This window comes from Zootoca vivipara, chromosome 15 (assembly GCF_963506605.1).
Source record: "Zootoca vivipara chromosome 15, rZooViv1.1, whole genome shotgun sequence".
Lineage (NCBI taxonomy): Eukaryota > Metazoa > Chordata > Lepidosauria > Squamata > Lacertidae > Zootoca > Zootoca vivipara.
Window position 1 is genome coordinate 24,018,569 of NC_083290.1, and position 19,018 is coordinate 24,037,586.

General features: G+C 44.4%; 1 protein-coding gene across 4 annotated transcripts in view; it reads right to left on the bottom strand.

Moving 5' to 3' along the window:
* ARHGEF12 (Rho guanine nucleotide exchange factor 12) overlaps nt 1–19,018 on the bottom strand; it is a 92,589-nt gene that overhangs the window by 20,875 nt on the left and 52,696 nt on the right. For 3 of the 4 annotated variants that reach the window (XM_035140229.2, XM_035140228.2, XM_035140230.2), the window contains 19 exons: nt 17,883–17,975; nt 16,876–16,986; nt 16,518–16,616; nt 15,403–15,445; nt 15,012–15,117; nt 13,985–14,122; nt 13,674–13,706; nt 12,051–12,162; nt 11,545–11,647; nt 11,198–11,407; nt 10,800–10,932; nt 10,483–10,518; nt 9,738–9,892; nt 8,974–9,120; nt 8,418–8,503; nt 6,223–6,348; nt 5,224–5,338; nt 4,217–4,317; nt 3,914–3,991 (listed from right to left, as the gene is read on the bottom strand). In XM_035140229.2, the coding sequence (XP_034996120.2) occupies nt 3,914–3,991; nt 4,217–4,317; nt 5,224–5,338; nt 6,223–6,348; nt 8,418–8,503; nt 8,974–9,120; nt 9,738–9,892; nt 10,483–10,518; nt 10,800–10,932; nt 11,198–11,407; nt 11,545–11,647; nt 12,051–12,162; nt 13,674–13,706; nt 13,985–14,122; nt 15,012–15,117; nt 15,403–15,445; nt 16,518–16,616; nt 16,876–16,986; nt 17,883–17,975 (2,025 nt within the window). The remainder of the gene's footprint in view (nt 1–3,913; nt 3,992–4,216; nt 4,318–5,223; nt 5,339–6,222; nt 6,349–8,417; nt 8,504–8,973; nt 9,121–9,737; nt 9,893–10,482; nt 10,519–10,799; nt 10,933–11,197; nt 11,408–11,544; nt 11,648–12,050; nt 12,163–13,673; nt 13,707–13,984; nt 14,123–15,011; nt 15,118–15,402; nt 15,446–16,517; nt 16,617–16,875; nt 16,987–17,882; nt 17,976–19,018) is intronic. The other variant, XM_060283106.1, reaches the window with a different exon arrangement.

Genomic DNA, 19,018 nt, shown 5'->3' on the forward strand with positions numbered 1-19,018 from the left:
GCAAGCCAGAGTACATGGAGGAGGAGTTGCCACCAGCACCCCGACACATTTCCCCCCCATCAGCATGGTCCTGCGGAGCAGCAGTGGTGAGCGAGGCAGAACTCACAGCACTGACGGCAGCCGATGAGTTTGCCACCCGCATCTTCAGAGAGCTGCGAGGGGGGGGGGAGCAGGCTAAAGACTTTGAGGAAAGGAGGGGGTTGCTTTTTTACAGGGGAGCCCTGTACCTGCCCACCAACCAGCTCCGAGGTAAGGTCCTCAAGCAGATGCACGACAACCCGACGGCGGGTCATTTTGGAAGGGACAAAACCACTCACCTAGTCATGAGACACTTCTGGTGGCCAGGGGTGCGGGAGGATGTTCGAGACTATGTACGGGGCTGTGACACCTGCCAGCGGGCAAAGGTAGTCAGAGCAGCACCAGCAGGGTTGCTGGAGCCATTAGCCACCCCGCACAGGCCGTGGGAAGTAGTGTCCATGGACTTCATCACAGACCTGCCATCGTCCAGGGGCAAGACCGCAGTGTTGGTGGTGGTGGACCTTATGCCCAAAATGTGCCATTTTATACCGTGTGCCAGGGTGGTCTCTGCAGAAGAGACCGCCAAACTGTTTGTTGACCACGTATTCAGACTGCATGGATTACCTTTAAGAGTTATTTCGGATAGAGGCCGCCAATTTGTTTCCAGGTTCTGGAGGCGGCTCATGAACCTCCTGCAGGTGGAGGTTAGCTTGTCGACGGCTCGGCACCCGCAGACCAATGGACAGGCGGAGAGGGTCAACGCCATTCTGCAGCAGTACCTGAGATGCTACGTCAGCCAGAGGCAAACGGACTGGGTGGATCGCCTGCCACTGGCAGAATTTGCCTACAACAATGCGGTGCACGTCTCCACAGGGGTGTCGCCCTTTAAGGCCAACTACGGGCGCGACCTCAGATCTTTCCTGGAGAGGGAGGGGGAGGAGGAGGAGGAGGGCCCGCAGGCAGAGGATTGGGCAGAGGAGCTGGAGACGGTGCACCAGCAGCTCAGAGAACACTTGGAGAGGGCCAAGGAAGCGTACAAGAAGGGGGCAGATCGCCACAGGCGACCGGGGGAGGTCATCAGGGTGGGGGACAAGGTTTGGTTGTCCTCGGAGGGACTGCCCACCAGAGGGAGGTGCAAAAAGCTGGCACCCAGAAGGTTGGGCCCCTTCACGGTCACGCAGCAGGTAAACCCGGTGGCATTCAGACTGGCACTGCCTGAGGACATGAGAGTGCACCCTGTGTTTCATAGATCGCTGCTGTCTCCGTACAGGGAAAGTAGCAGGTTCAGAGACAGCGCACAGACCCCCGAGGGAGGGGGGGAGGGGGGAGGCAGGGAGCCGCTCAATGAAGCAACGGCCATCCTTGATTCACGAAGGGGGGTGGGGGGCCTGGAGTACCTCATGGCATGGGAGGACGCCCCGCCATCCCAAAATGAGTGGGTCCCAGCCACTCAGATACAGGAGGAATTCTTAGTGGAAGAATTCCACGCCCTCTTCCCGCACAGGCCCAAGCCCTGGCACATGGAACGGGAGTGGGAGGAGGAGGAAGCACAGGAGGGGGAAAGCAGTTCACCATGGAGATGGGAAGCAGAGTTTGAGGACACGGAGGAGGAGATATGGGTATCTCCGAGGTCCACTCAGTCAGGAGAAGAGGTGGACTGGCAGCAGATTTTCACCCCCACCAGCTCTGAGGCCACGGATTTTTTGGGCTTTCCCTCTTCCCAGGAGGAAGGAGGGGGACAACGGGACTGGGGGGAGGTGTTCACACCAACAGGCTCGGACAGCACGGAGTTTTTAGGCTTTCAGTCACCACCAACACCCGTGCAACCGCCCAGGAGGGAGGGAGGGGGGCCTGGGGGGGATGGATGTGAGGGGCAAGGGGTATCGCGAAGCCCCTCCCCTCCTGAGTTCCAGCCCAGCCCAGAGCACGACTGAGAGCAGGGAAAGCTCCAGCTCCAGTGGGGAAACAGGAAGTGGGATCCAAGGCTCTGGCAGGGTAGAAGAGCCAGCGTCCCAGGTGGGACAGGAAGGAGGAAAGAGGGGGGGCAGACCCATCCCCCCAACTCCGGAACTTCGCAGAAAGCGTCGGGGGAAGAGGATGGGGCTCCCCAAGTTGTTATGCTGGCGCAAGACGCGCCAAAAGCCATTCGGAGGTTCTGATGAAAGCTGAAAAGATGTGTCTCTGTAAATAGCTCTACCTTTAGCACTGTAAATACGCAGCACCAATAAAAAGATAAAATGCAGAGCGGTGGAGAGTCGTTACTCTGAAGTAGTCCCATCCGACCACTGTGACAATAAGTTTCTAATCTTCTCCATTTATGCCCAAAGAGGGGAGGGAAGGACATGAACCCAAGGCTCTGCTCTAGTCATTTTCATAACAAACAAAGGACCGTCAGTAGAACCATCTATTTGGGGGCCCTATCATCTTTCCTCATATCACAAACCTGCAAATTAAACTGCTGATTCACCAAACTTCCATAGCCCACCCTTGGTCCTATGAATATGACAAACCAACAGGGGTTACAAATATATAGGTACAGTACTTGCAAGGTCATGTAAGTTCTCAATGCCTCTCATGCACCTGAAAGTATCCAATACTGAGACGTTATGCATGTAAAATAGAATTTTTATGAGCCCTTCCTTTCTGACCTTTCAAGCACTGCCATCACAAACTTAACATTTCACGATCACCTTGAATTCTTTATATCACAGTTTACAGTTTGTAGTACTTTTCTGGTAGAATTTTAAACTTTGTGGTATTACAAGCTACTGAATGATAGACTCTGAATTTCATGACATGCATGAACCTAAAGTAATTCCGAGATTCTTAGAAATGCACAATTAAATAAACATATTCCTGGAGAGTACTTATAGGAATTTTTATAAAGGCAGGCTTGGTGCATGTGCATGCCTGCACATGTATATCCCACAGTGCAAGTCAGCTGACTGGCTTAAAAGTTACTTAATTCATTAAAGTGCTGCTGGTTTTTTATGGGTTAGAAAAAGGCACTTGATCAGATGAAACTTCATGCCTTTATTTTTGTCAATACAATGCATAGCAAAACCTAACAGATCTCTGTTTTTTAAAGTTCCAAACTACTGGTGGGCTTTGTAGCACTGACTGATATTAAATATATCCCCTTCCCTACTCTTCACTAAGAGATTCCATATTGGGCAGGTAATAAATGTCAACAACCAACTATTGTCAGCTAACATGAAAACTCTATGCTCCTTTGGAAAGAAAGGTGGGATAGAAATTTAATAATAAATAAATAAAATAAAATAATAAAATATGGAAGTCTAATAGAGCTTACAAAATGAGGAGCAGCAGGAGCTGAAAGTCTAAAGACTTTACAGGAAAAAAACAATAGCAAGTACAGTCTTACCTCGGTTTAAGTACACCTCAGTTTGAGTATTTTCAGTTTAAGTACTCCGCGGACCTGTCTGGAACGGATTAATCCACTTTCCATTACTTTCAATGGGAAAGTTCACTTCAGGTTAAGTATGCTTCAGGTTAAGTACGGACTTCCGGAACCAATTACACCCATACCTTGGGTTAAGTACGCTTCAGGTTGAGTACTCCGCGGACCCGTCTGGAACAGATTAATCCACTTTCCATTACTTTCAATGGTAAAGTTCGCTTCAGGTTAAGTACGCTTCAAGTTAAGTACAGACTTCCGGAACCAATTGTGTTTGTAAACCGAGGTACCACTCTAATAACTCCAGGGAATATGCAGCTTCATGCAGGATGCAAGCACCACCACCAGTACACCCCGTAGGCTACAAATATTGTATGTGGCGACATTGGAGGTAGAGCTGGTGGCAAAAGGATCTAAAAACAAGATATTATAGGCTGATGAAATTGACAGGGCTCATCACACAATGTTTCCACTCACCCTGAATTCATCCAGCATAGGACCCTCCAACTGCTTCAAGTAGGACAAATCAAGACGGCGCTGGTAGTCTTCCAAATGCTATACATGAGAGAGAATTAAGCCAATTACATTGGCAGTGACTAACTGGCTGCACCCAGGCAACAGCACCGTGAAGAGCTTGATATCAATTTGGGATCCCTTTAGGAGGACAGTTGCACATATGTTGTCTCTATCCTTTTGCTATGGATATTATACACCGCGGCAGCAGCTCCTCCCTCTTAGCTTCTCCAGACCCAGACCCATGGACCTCCCCCTTCCTCTCACCTGCTTATTTTCTGCTTCTTTGACAGCTTGGTTCACATAATTGAGGATCTGCCGACAGTGATCTGCTGCTTTCTTCACTTTCTCTTTCTCCTCAGGTTGTTCTAAAAATGAAACAGTGATCAAGACCGTTGTCTCCAGAGAATAGCCCACAAATGTACAGGTAGAAATTGTCACATTCTACTTGACTCAATTAGCAATACAAAAAAGAGCATTATGCTGTGTGTGTATATAATAGTCTCTCATTACTATGCCTCCTTTTCATGTTACAACTTAAAAGATCTAGAAGTGTGACAAAAAGTCACTGTTGTGTTTCCTAACATATCATTAGCACACGTCATGTACACTGTTGGCGTCAAATGAGAGCTGTATACAGTATAGCTCACTCTCTAGAATCTCAACCCTGCTATTAGGACAAGCTGTGAACAACACACATAATCTGTTGTTGGCATGAGAAAAGGAGAGCATCTCTGGGGGTGAACTCAAACCATAACTTCTGAAGCCGTTCTCATAAATGAGTATAGCTGCAAGGCAGCAGAGATTTAGGATCAGTTTTTCCTAAGATGGGCTAACTTTCCAGGTTGACAAGCCCCTATAAAAGTATTACAGAGTATTAAACAGATGCACTTTTAACCAAAATTTAGCAAGCTTCTGTTGCATGCATGCTACAGCAATTAAGAATATAGAAAGGCACCAGCAGCAATGACAAAACAAAGCACTCATAGTTCTACCATCCCCAGTAAACTCACATGGATGCTTTACAATTATTTCAGCAGAATTTAATAATTTTTGCATTACATTTTTATTGACCAAGGGAAAGTAGTTTATCTCCCCAATTCAGAGAAAGACATTGGCACCTGAAAGAGGAAATGTGGCAATAAGTTAGGGGCAGGGACTGACGGTACTGAATAGAGTGAGTCATGGAAGTCAGGTTCCTTTTGAAACCCAAATTGTTCTTTTGCAACTGCTGAAGTCCGAACCACTCACTAACTGAAAGAGCTATATAGTACCTGAGTACTTTGCAATGTTATCCAGCAGAAGGGGATATTTGGTCAGCCTCTGCATCTCAGTGGGAATTATATCTTTCAGCTGCAGTCGGCGACAGAGCGGATTGCTCTCAGCATCCTAAATTTAAACAGCATAATAACAGCATTTGTCATTTTTATTAAGGCCATAATTACCTGAATGTGTACAGTCTATTCATCATATAAATGTCTTGCTGGCTCACATTTTTGGCAATTAAATACAAGTCAAGGAACGCTAAGATTTATCAGACAGGCAACACAGCCCTGTTGTACTGGGCAATTATATAAAGGAAAGGCTCATCACAAAAACTGGCGGTGCCTTCCTTCCCTCATTACTTCATATGGACCTGATATCATCAGCAATCAATCTCGGTCACCGACTTAAAGAGGAGTCATCTTAGTCTTTAGAGCCATGGAGAAAATGCACTACACATTTTTCAGAACTCCCACTGCTTCCAAATTGCCAGGCATTACAACCAATGTGAAAAAGCTCTTCCTCAGTAATGGATGGCATAAACCCCACCACATCTCCCCTCATTGCTCAACAAGGAGTGCTGCACTTACTCTAGTTTAAGATAACTAACATTTCACACTTCTAAGAACTTCTTGTGAAGTCCTACTTTGGGAACTGAGAACTTAAGTGCCTGCAGACTAGGTGTGTGGACAATCTTCAAGTCCATCTAAAAAGGGTCTTGCCATCGCACATGCTTGACGTGGAGCAGTGCAAGCTGGGTAGCACATCTTCTGACTTGCTGAGCTCCTAAAGGAATGTCTTGGATATCTTCTAGTTCACTGTACTGTATAGACCAACTCCCTTTTGGTCTGAAATCAGAGAATGACGTATTCCGCACAGCATTTATGATTAAGATTCTTCTACCAAAGATGGTAGTAAAAAAAAACCAATCCCCGTTATCCTAATCTACAATGTTTAATAAGCCAAGTCCTCTAGCAGGTATAAGCTAGATTTATACCAATCAAGATTACCTGGACAAAAGTCTGGAAGCGAGAGTCCTTTTTCTGCCGTGACTTGATCACCTCCAGAGCAAAGGGCTGGTTGCTACAGAAAGTGCCAGTGGCTTGTTTCATTTTCTCCTCCCCTGCTCCGCTGAACTGAGACAAGAAACCAAGGGAACCAAATGTAGCAAAGCACAAAGCAAGAAAGGTCATATTATGACATAAAGACTAGCATGCACTGTTATTCTGTTAACAAAGGAGATGTTGTCAAAAATGTATCCAAAATAGGGCTGGGTAGTACAGTGGAACCTTGGTTTATGAACACCTCGGTTTACAAATTTTCGGTTTACAAACTATTGTAACCCGGAAGTAAGTAACCCGAGGTGTCCGAGGCCTATGGAGGCCTCCACGAAGGCCTGAAGACTGGGCCGAAGGCCCGGGGCATCCGCGGAGGCAAGTGGACCGCGCTTTGAGCCTCCCTTCCTGACAGGCGCCCACCCCACAAGCGGGAAAAACCAGCGCGGCGCGAGAAAGAGCGGGCTTATGGGTTGGTTGGTTGTTTGGAGCAGGTGACGCGGCGCTGGTTGCCAGGGTGTCGCTGCCCGAGCTATTATGGGATGCAGCGGCAGCGGAATGGCGCTGGGCGCATGATTTTGAACAAACGCGGAACCTGCCGCAACTGCTGCTGCCGCCACCGCCGCCGCAAGCAGCTGCCGCTGTTACTGCTGTGAGGTTGTCATTACTGTGGGGCCGGGGGGGGAGAGACCAATGTGAAGCGCCAGGACTGCGGCGGACGCAGGTGAGCGCTAAGTGGGCCGAGTGGGGGGTGGGTCGCCTGAGGGGAAGGAAGGGAGAAGCGGCGGCAATGCCGGCACAGCCCTGAGGCAGGGGACCGACCGGCTGCCTCCTTCTCCCTTCATTGACAGGACGAACCTGGCCGCCTTGTGGGGTGGGCACCTGTCGGGAAGGGAGGCTCAGTACCGGCCCTTCTCCCTCCTCCGCCTCCCCTCAGGGGACCCCTCGGCGGAGGCAGGAGATTTTAGGCCCGTCAGGAGCTGCGTGCAAGCCCCGGGGTAATATTTTGGCCTTGGAGCCACAACAAGCTGGTGCCTCCAGGAACGAGGCAGGAAGGTGCGGGCGATGTTATTTTTTTTTCACCTAAAATACTGTCTGATTTATTTTATAGTACAGTACATTGATTAATGCCTTCATTTTATGGATCAATGGCCTCATTAGACAGTAAAATTCGTGTTAAATTGCTGTTTTAGGGGGTGTTTTTCATCGTCTGGAACAGATTAATCCACTTTCCATTACTTTCAATGGGAAAGTTCGCTTCAGGTTAAGTACGCTTCAGTTTAAGTACAGACTTCCGGAACCAATTGTGGTTGTAAACTGAGGTACCACTGTACCTCAGAAGAACAGCCTCCTATAGCCCCTATTCCCAGTTCTCACCATTGGTCCGCCTTTTTAAAAAAAATGGAAGAAGGAATTCATGTTATGGTTTAAGTTTTGGATTCTTGTGAAGAATCGCCCATGTAAAACTTAATTAATGGTGATATAGAAAGTAAATTAATGCGAAGTAGATATGGGTGCCACTTATTTTTGGGTGGTATCATGGTGGAGTTAGTGTAACTATAGCTTGCTGAATGCCATTACTAGTACATGCCTACCTAGGATTTCTATTATAAAAGTCTTGTCTCAGGAATGTAGACTGACAATAGTTTTAATAAGCCAAATAAGTTCTTGATTCTTCTTGGAATAAAAGGGGGGTTAATCCGCAAAACTGATGAAGGAATTTATAACTTGAACGTTTCTACAGTAGTTCATTTCCAGTATCACATCCAAGTTTTATGCTATCTGAACTTCACAGACAACTTTTAGAGAGATAAACAAGTCCTCCCCCATTTTGTAGGTCACCTTTAAGCTAAATGACTCATTCATTTATTGTTAATTGAATAAAAGAAGTGCTCAGATAGATGGATACACTGTAAGAGAAATGATACACGTACACCATACTGAACTCCCTTCATCTTGCACAACTCTGACTCCCCCAGATCAATGCTATACTTTCAGAAGTGAAGAATTCCTGATAATTGGTTCTCAGACTAGACAAATTGCCAAGGTTGACCTCCGACTCTATTTGCTACTTCAATCTTTGGTTTCTCAAAACATTTCAGTTTTCAGAAGGAAAGGGGGAGGGGGGAAGCAAACAGAATTCAGTTTACCCAAGTTAACAAGTCCTCTCCAATTTGATCAATAACTGATGTTTCATTCCTTTTCCTCACTGCTTTCATCTGCTCATTCAATCCAGCTAAATAACCAAGAAAAAGAAGAGGAAATTACCAACCAATTTCAAACTATTGATGCAATTGCTTCAATCCAATGACGCCCGATGTGAGATCAATAAAGAGTTTCCATGTTTAGGCAAACATTGGCCAACCAGTTCAGAGTTAACCCTCACTGTGCTGCCCCTTCAACGTGAGGTGAGTCAAAAGTCCTTGTTTGTGACAGAAAGCCATATGCACACCAGAAACTTGTGGAGCTTCGTATCAAGAAAGAAAGGCTTCAGATATTATAGAAAATTGGTAATCCAAAAACAGTATTTTGTAAATATCACATATTCAATTACTGTTCTGTAAGGTCTCCCTGTTGATTAAGTTGCACACAGTCGTCTGTTACCTCAAGGTTGCTCTTACTTCAACACGGCCACACTAGGAGCATGAGCATATTGCCAGTACTGTTTTAAAGCAGGATTGAAAACAGTTAGATGTCCTCACTCACCATGGAGCTGGAGGATATCTTCCACATTTGAAAATATTTTCCGCAAGTCAGAGTGAGGTAAAATCCCTTCACGGGACACACGCTGATAGAAGACCTGATCAAGAACCTTCAGTGTTCGGACATGAGCACGCTCAGTGTAAAATAACTCTAGAAATAAATAAAGAGACAAGAAAGGTGAAATGGCCTTTGCATGGAAAAACTGAAAAGGATGGGAAGAAATTAAACAGTTTAAAATCAGGAGCTGGAGAATCAGATTTAAGCAATTTCAGGGAACAGATCATCTTGCATAGTCAGCAGGTTAAATCTGCAGGGAAACTCTGCTTGTTTTTGAGGGCTCCCAAGAAGTAAAACTGAATATGCAAGAAAGAAGATGTGTTAATGATTGCATTTGGTCCTTCTGGTCAAAAAGGCATGTGCATGCACTGAGATTAAGAAATATTCCAGAAAGCACTAGATTTATGTTCAGATCATGCCTTTCAAAAATATTAGACTGCCTTTTGTAGAAGTCTGAAAAGCCTTCAGGCAGCCCTTTGAGCTGTTCCACCACCTATCAATCTATCTTGGCTAGATCCTGACCTTAGGTGGTGAACCAGGATCGCCTCCATCCGTCCTTCAACATCTGTGTACCTGGATTTCTAAAGCTGAAGTTTGTGAAAAAGAACAATTCCTACTCAGAGTAATCTAAATGAAGACAGAGGTGGTACTGGCATGTGGAGGGTTGGACAATCTAAAGTAAATCTGATCAATGCAAAATAAAAACTTACCATTAATCACTTCCTGCCGTTTAATCTCAGAGGGTTTCAGGCCAAGCAGCACCTCACGGCTCACAAGCTGCTGCCAGTTGGGAGGGTCTGTCTCCATGTCAAAATCAAAGAGCTCATCTTCACTCTGATTATCCACAGCACCCACACTGTCCATCCTGTGAGAAGGGAAGTTTCAGTACAATATTTTAAATTTGGGAACGGACTTTGTGGGATAGGAAGAATAAGAAATGTAAGCTAATAATAAAACACCCCAGGGACTTGATCAAAAAGCCTGTCTTGTGGTTAGAGAAATGGAATGTGTAGATGCCCTCTGCAGATAAAAGCTGCAGCCAGAAACCAAGTGATTTAACTAAAGTAACATTGTAGATCAATGCAAAGGGGTGGAAATGTCTCTCCTGAAAACATTCCGGTATTAAAATCTGCAAGTTTTCAAGCAACATTTCTTTATTGACACCTTATCCTTATATCAAGCAGCCCTGCATTGTGTCTAGGTATCCAAACAGAACTTTATATTAATGTATTTGAATCTGAATAATAAAATAAAATAAAAATAATATATTTATACCCCACCCATCTGGCTGGGTTTCCCCAGCCACTCTGGGCAGCTCCCAACAGAATATTAAAAACACCTCTAAAGACCTGAAGCCCTCCCTAACCAGAAGGCAGCACAAGCAGATATTTATTCTAGCAAACTCTGCCTAATTCAGGTGTCACTGACAAAATCTGCTTTCACATTTGTACTCACTTGCGGAAAGATTTTGGTGTTCCTGATTCTGCTAACCTAGAAGGGAAATAATTATTTATCAAACACTGATTGATGGAGCAAGGCAGTCAGCCACAAATCTTATAGCATGGTCTAAAACAAAAGTTCTAGGTTGCGCATAAAGGTTCCATACCATCTAGGAGTGTGTTATGCTAGATGTAGAGTGAGGGAATAGGTTGGAAATTTAGAATACCATTGCCTTTCTAGGTTTCTAAGTAGATTGGTGCCCCATTTTCCTCTCACCCACACCCAGAACAAAGGCTGGGCAATGATGACTTATCCTCAAAGCTAAGACTTGCCTGTCAAACTCTCCTTCCTCTTCCTGCAAATGGTCAAGTGGTGGAGATGGGAAATCAAAGACGGTATTAGGTGTACGAGGTGTACCATCCAGAGAGTCACTAGACGATGGAGTTTCTCCAACTTGCTTTGACCCTAAAAATAATAAGAGGGTTTTCTCTCTCAAACTTTGATCAATCACATCCATTTCAAAAAGACTTCAGCGTCTCCACCTTATTTATCTGCACCGCCATCACCAAGCAAGAAGTAACTGAGTCTTCAGCAGTTAGGGACCTACAGCAACCCCAAAAGGACTGCAGCCTACATGTTGGTGAAATTCTGGTGGCAGTTTAACATTCATTTTCTTGAATCTGGGAAGAGCGCAGAAAGCACATTGTTTTTAATCTTATTTTCTTTTCACCTGTTTCACTATCCTTGCTCCCTTCCTGGGAAAGAAAAGTTCCAGCAGCTTGTGGAGACATGAGGTTAGCAGGTGGGTAGGTTGCATCTGTGCCATCACTAGACCCACTCTGGCGCATCTTGGCTGAGTCTTGTGGCTCTGGACTGATGGAGGAAGGTGTGGGTAAGTGCTTTGGATGGCGCTGCTTTTGAATTTCCATGGCTCTGCCTACTGGATAGAGAAGAGGCAATCAGCTGCAGAGATATTGTATTTTCACCCAAATAATCCACCCCACACGAGCAATGTTCAGCTTTGGGACAATCCAGTCGGGATGCTAGAAAAAGAATATATTTCTTCATCTTACATACTTGCATAGCTGTCATGGCGGCTTGGCCTCCTTGGGGGTCCCAGAATATTGGGGAAGACTCGCCTCTTCTTTTCATCTCCTTCCTTGTCTTTCTTTATACTCTGCTGTTGTTGAAAGGAAGTCAAAGAGAACATTCATTGAGGCAGCCTTCCCACATGCACCAGTTTAAAAAGAAATTTTCATTAGCTGTTCAGAACCATGGACACAGGTGAATGGTCTTGCACAGTGGAAAATAATTCTGAACTAACAAGGATGTTGCAACTGATTTCCAGTGAGGCAAAATGCTTTTGCAGGCTAAAGAGGATTTCTGTGTTCTCAATTAGATCCTATATTGCCCATCAAGAAGTGCAAGTAGCTTCTAATGAAGTATGCTCTAGGAGACAGCAGAAGTATTTAGTAACAGTTAAGACCAAGGTTCTATTAAGGTCAACTATTGCTTTTCATTAGTCTGTCTGCCTGCCAAACTTAGCTGGATAGAAATTCTAACCAAATATGTGCCACTGTTACCTTTATTTTTGGCAGGAACCCAATCCGTCGCTTCTGATCTAGCCCCCGGGGCTCTTTGACTCTCACACCAAGATGTTTCATGTAGGTGAGAACCACATATTGTATACTTGAACTGTAGGTAAGGTCAAACAGAAATATAAAATATATTTAAGCCACATAAGTAGTAGTATCAGGTTGCTTGAATTAAGCAATGGGGAAATGAGAGAGTAGCAAATTGTTTTCTCTCCACTTAAGGACTTGTCTGGCATTGGAGCATCAGCTTGTACTGCTTCTGCACCACACACTGATACCCTTATTAATGGCCAGCATATCTATTCTGCTTCTAAAGAAATAATAAGCCTGACGACTACTACCGTATTGGCCCAAATATAAGCCGCACTTTTTTTTTCCAATTTCAGACCCTGAAAAGTTAAAGTACAACTTATATTCGCGACTTTTTGCCATATGCTGCTGAAAGCGGCTGGGGAGCATGGCAGTGGGGGGGGAGTGGCGTGCCCACCTCCCAGCTGGTTGGTGGTGGTGGGGAGCATGCGCGGGCCAACTAGCTAGGGAGCGCACGCACCGCCAACCAGCTGGCAGGCGGGCATGCCACACACACCCCACCGCTAACCAGCTAGGGAGCGTGGGCACCGCCAACCAGCTGGGAGGCGGGGACCCAGCTCCCCAAGCCAGTGCCGGCACTCTGCTCACCGCCTCCCAGCACTACCGCCCTGAACGGGGGCAGCTGGCACCAGCTTGGGGAGCGGGGCACCAAGCGTCAGCACCGGCTTGGTGGCCACACCCACAGATAAGCCTTGAATTTTAAGGGTGCAGCTTATACAGTCATACCTCATGTTACGTCCGCTTCAGGATACGGGATCTTTTCGGCATACGGATGCGCCAAACCCGGAAGTCCCGGAACGGGTTACTTCCGGGTTCGGTGCACACGCATGTGCAGAAGTGCTAAATCGCGCTTTGCGCCTGTGCAGAAGTGCTGAATTATGTCACGCGCCTGCGCAGACGCGGCGCTTCAGGATGCAACCTTTTCAGGTTGCGAAAGGGGCCTCCAGAACGGATCCCATTTGCAACCAGAGGTACCACTGTATGCAGGTGCGGCTTATATTCAGGCCAATATGGTACTAAAACCTGTTTATGCAGTTGGGAATTGAAAGAACACAGGAAGCTGCCATACACTGAGTAAGACCCTTGGTCCAGTTAGATTAGCATTGCCCACACGCAGCTCACTGGGGTTGCAGAGAGGGGACATTTCAAGCCCTACCTAAAAATGCTGGGAACTGAACCTAGGACCTTTTGCATGCAAAGTATGTACTCTACTGCTGAGACATGGAGAAGTTTGCATAATCATGTAGAAAGTGAACTAGAAGTTATTGAAACCAAAATATACCCGATTTGCAAATTTACTGAATGCTGCCAGAAAGCAAAGAGGAACGGGGGGGGGGGGGCTTTTCACACTACAGAAAGATAGAGTACTGAGTTTACTGTGTACCGCTTAGAACTTAGAAGTTAAATATCCCCACACAGCCAGCAGAGGGCTCTCTCTACCTGGCCACAACACAGACAACACTGAGCAGGATTGTGACAAAGGCACTACTAAAAACAACAGCTACAAAACTATTTGCTTGCCTCTTCTCTTCTTCAATGGGTTGAGATGTCATCCTGCAAAGGAAAGTGGCAGAAGAAGCCAATTAGCAGTTGCATCATCATCCTGTTCTCTCTAATTCTGTCTGACAAATTCTGAATTACCTATCAGACCAAACTTTTACAGAATGGAATTCTTTTTGAGGTTCTGTAGGTCCTTTAAAAAATTGAGTCCTGGTTAGGACTAGAGATGAGCCTTATTACAACTAAATGCAGCTGTGACAGACATCATCATCAAATTACCTTCCCTGCTTATGGGAGTCAGAGATACCACATCCAACACACACACAACTTACAGCACTTCTTCAATTTTAGTAATGATCTGCTCGGCACATGCTCTCTCCTTCTCCAGTGTGCTCCGGTCACGAAAACGTTCTGCATCCAGCTTGGCTAGCTCTCCTTCTGCCATGGTCAGCCCCATGCTGCGTTTCTGTCTGAATACATAGGGGAACAGCAGCCTGAATAAAATTACTGTGGAGTGGGAAGCAGAACTGAAGAAATTTACACCCATCACTCAGGGAAGCTAACACATGCCCTCAGGGCATTGTAGCCAGTCATGCCACTATCAAGCTTGTACCCTTGAGCAATCTGCTTCCAATAGACTGTACTTCAGACTGCAGAAGGTGAAGCTAACAAGTACCGTACTTCAAAGTTGTAAGCTTGCAGTGCAGCAACCTTAACATGAAGCACTGATTTTTACACACAGTGACCAACAAGCAGAATGCAGTACTGCTGTAAAAAACCTTTGGTGAGCACAGGAACTGCTGGGTCAGTGTGAAGTCAGTTGCTACGCCTGTGCCATCCAGTTGGTTTCCCTGTCAGGCATGCACAGAATATTAATACCAGGTTATAAGACCTGCTCATGAAACAGCAACAATAACTACCTATCTTTCTTTAATGTCACAGAAATGAGTTTTTTGGACTCTGGAAACCACAAGAAGTTTTCCATACACAGAATCTATCTAGGCGAAAAGAAGTTCTGAATTTTGAAGAGGATTTTTTAATAATAATAATAATTTTACAGTGATCAATTTCACTGGAAAGTGATTTTCTCTTCCAAGAAAGGACTGACTCTATGGAGGTCAGCTGCTTGGCAGGGCAGCTGAAAAGAGCTAAACAGGAAAGGCTGAGGCCGCAACCCTTCCTACTGCTGCTACTTCTGCTGCTGCTGTGGAAGGGCAGAAGCCAAACTCTCTCTAAAAGACTCCACTGCTTTGGCCTATGCTCCAATCATCCCATACTGGGACCACGCCAGAAGGTTGGAAATAAGATGCAGAATTACTCTTTGAGGCCAGCAGAAAGCCACACTGAATCAAAATATACCTAAAATCTTCGAGGTGCCTCTGGACTTCAGGAAAAACTTTATCTTGCATAGTTTGAATATAGTGGCGGTGCAATTCTTCAGGAATCAAGTCTAGCCTTCTCTTTTCTGCAGGTAAAAGGAAGAAATGTCAATCTGTTTCACTCAGAATGAAAGACTTCTCTGTGATATTTTTTTCCTTGGGTCCTGCAGCATGGATTATCTTCCTGCCCAGTTACCAAAGGATTTAGCAGCCCACAGGAGGTCTGCATTACATAAACATTAATGCAATTTTTTTCTGTCTTCCAAATTCAGCTCTTTGATATCACAGAGAGTATTGTGAGGACACGAAACCCCTTCAGTATAGGTACTTATCAGAAAGCATTCTCAATGCAAGATTTAAAATAACCTTACCTAGATCTGCAGAAATTTCTTCTGGGACTGGGACTTTCAGATTCTGCAACAATAAAAAGGTACAAGTGAAATCAATCAATCAGTCTAGGCACCTTCACATCCTCAGAGATGTCCTCTGTCTCCACATCATCTCAGGGTGTACACACACACACACACACACACACACACACACACACACACACACACACACAGAGCATGAGGCATACAATCTTTTACTGTGTTGGTTCCCTTGATCATGATTGTTATGAACTGGTTCACATGTCACATTAGTTTTAAATTCACATTAAACTATGGTTTAATGTGAATAAGCAGTTATTGTGAAGTGCCTTCCCTTCTACTGCTTCTGGGCTGCAGACCAAACAAACCAAGGCCTGCATTTTCCAAATAAACAACAAGCCAGATTCTGACACATTTCAACTGTGGCATGACAGCTGCAGGAGGAGAGGGGGAGCACCGTGGAAACTTGTTCACATTAAACCGTACTATGTTTTAAACTTTGGTTTAATGTGATATGTAAGCTGAGCAAAGATCCACATCTAAAAATTAATTAGTTGGAGACTCTTGAGAGTCCCATGGACTGCTAGAAGAGCAAACCTATCCATTCTTAAGGAAATCAGCCCTGAGTGCTCCCTGGAAGGACAGATCGTGAAGCTGAGGCTCCAATACTTTGGCCACCTCATGAGAAGAGAAGAATCCTTGGAAAAGACCTTGATGTTGGGAAAGATGGAGGGCACTAGGAGAAGGGGACGACAGAGGACAAGATGGTTGGACAGTGTTCTCGAAGCTACGAACATGAGTTTGACCAAACTGCGGGAGGCAGTGCAAGACAGGAGTGCCTGGCGTGCTATGGTCCATGGGGTCACGAAGAGTCGGACACGACTAAACGACTAAACAACAACAACAACAAAGAACCACATCTAAATATTAATCTGCCTTGGAAATGTAGGGGACCCTGCCTACACTGCCTCAATGTGAACATTTAGTTACAGAGCAATTATGATGATTTAAAGTTAAAACTTGCTCCCTGAGACCATCAAATCAAAGATCAGTAAAGCAAAATTAGTTGCAATTAGTAATACATACAGGAAGAATGGTATGCATGCTTTGGAACTTACTGCAGCTCGATCCAAGAAGAACTGGTTAAACTCACTAAAGACACGCCGAGTCTCTTTGGAGTTTGTTTGTTTGTACAGGTCCGCAAAAAGATAGCAAAGCTATGAGGAAAGAAAAGGATTTTTTAAAAAAGGATATTCTAAAGGAGTTACAATTTCCTTTGAGAAACACCAGATCAACACTAACACCAGCAGCTGAGTTGCTTTGAGCATTAACTTCATTTCTGAAATAAATTTAAAATCTGAAAATAAATAAGGGTTTTCCTTCCTGAACCCAAAAGGCTAAGACTGCATGGAAATAGGTTAAATAGAAATTCAAAACCCATTAGATCCACAACATGAAACTAGAATGGCATCTTACCAATGAAGCAGGGTCAAACTGGGACACGACATGATGCAGGAAGACAGAAAGGTGAGCAGGGCGAGATTTCAACAGCTCTATATTCTGGAAACAGCTACACTGCCCATTGATCTGTACATACAGATAAGACAATATCAGAACCAGCATCTCCAAGACATCTGCCTCCTCCCCCCTCATTTTGTTGATTCAGAAAAACTTGGCATAAGCTTGCTTCCTTTTCCTTTCACGCCACCCTGCATTTTAACATAGTTTTTAAACACACACATTTAACCTCCTTATAAATCTCCAGTCAGTCAAAATACTTAGGAAGAGATTGGCTTATTTATTTATTTTAATGTAAATGCTACTTTTCATTCATATGATTACAAATATTAATATGGTTCACATTATACATAAAATCATTGAAATCAATAAATATCAACAGCGGAAACATTCAAATATATAATTTCAGGAACTAAAGCAGCCAGAACGAAACAAAAAAGGAAGAATATCCTCCTCCATCCAAGGCATTCTCCAACAGGGCCAAAGAATTATTTTGCTTTACTGCCAGTTTCATTCTAAAGGTGTAGACCATTATAACTGGTAAGTTCTGCAAAGCAATATTACATTTTTTACTATTATCAAGGTCCTGATGACCAGGAAAATCAAAGGCCACTTTCCTATGGAAGGGAAGCAGGGTTAGACGTGACAACCCCAAGTCCCCCCCCCCTCTTCTGTACCAGGATTAGAAAATTCAGTAATGCCAATAACTTAAGCATATTTACAAATTAGGATAGAAAAAATGGCTCCCAGCCCATATATTTTAAAACAAAAAAATCCCAAACAATTACTGCTGGCTAAGGTCAACCTATCAATGAATCTAACAAGTTTAACAGAATTTTCCCAAGAGGGGCTCCTACCACCACCAAAACAAATTCCTGCATGAACAAACCTGTCACTTAACCATAGGAAAGCAATCACACCACAACCAGCCTTTTACAATGAGAAGAGAATAGTTAAAACTTCACCTGCTCCTGTTCACCATAAAAGTCGTCATCTTCTGCTCCTATGATTGGAGGTGCAATACGACTGGAGGGACTTCCAATACTGGATTGAGAGTCCTAGCATTGACAAAGGAAGAAATAAATAATAATCAAAGCAACTGCTCTTTTGACAAATGTGGATAAAACAAGGGTGTTCTGTTTAGTATTTTTATTCAGCTGATTAGTTTAGGATAAAAACAAGACCCGGTGATGCTTGTTTGTTATAATAACACTACTTAATTTATCCAGCATCATGTATGCTGCAAGGGTCTTCCTAAAATTACACTGCAGTGAATCCACTGAAATTCAGCAGTCAGAATGATGTAGTACAGTTATGGAAAATGGCGTGTGTGATTTATCCTCAAGAAAAGGTATTTGAGTTATTACCCATATTTATACATGTAGCAAAACACTGTCTATGTGGTACATGGAGAATTATAGACCATTGTAAAGAACTACAGTGAAATATATGGGAAATATGTGTGAGGGACAAGACATCATCAGTATCCTGCTTCTGTTCCACCTGGATTGACTCCTCTCAAACCAATAGGACATCTTACAACAACTGCCCAACGGGTCAGAACAGAAAGTGTTAATTCTTGCTTCAGCAGAGCTGGTTGTTTGCAGGATTTGTTTTGTTTTCATTTTAAGTGAGCTGTCTTGCCCAATCATCCTTGCCCAATCACAGAAGTCTTTGGAGAAGTCACTGTTAGTGGCCTATGACTTCAATGCATGGTGCTACCAGCCAACATTTATCTACCAGCTCAGTAACTCCATCCTGGCTCAGATCAGCCCCCCTCACTGCTGAACTTCTGGTGTTTGATGAAGAAATTTTGTTATTGTTTATTTTTATTTCAGCAAGCATTTCAAGTAATCCAAGTTTGTCAAATTTTAACTGGTTTCAGCTACATAGTATCTCTTTTGTAGCCTTATACCACTGCTTAGATACTACATTGTTAAGCACTAAATAAATGGTTGTGATATAAATGAATGAATGACTAGTATGTTTATAAAATGTTGTCAACCACTTTGAGAACTGCAGTAAAAAGTGGGGTATAAACATAGAAGGAAAACACAAATTATCTTCTTTAATGGCAAGGCAGAAGTAACCCAAGCACTGC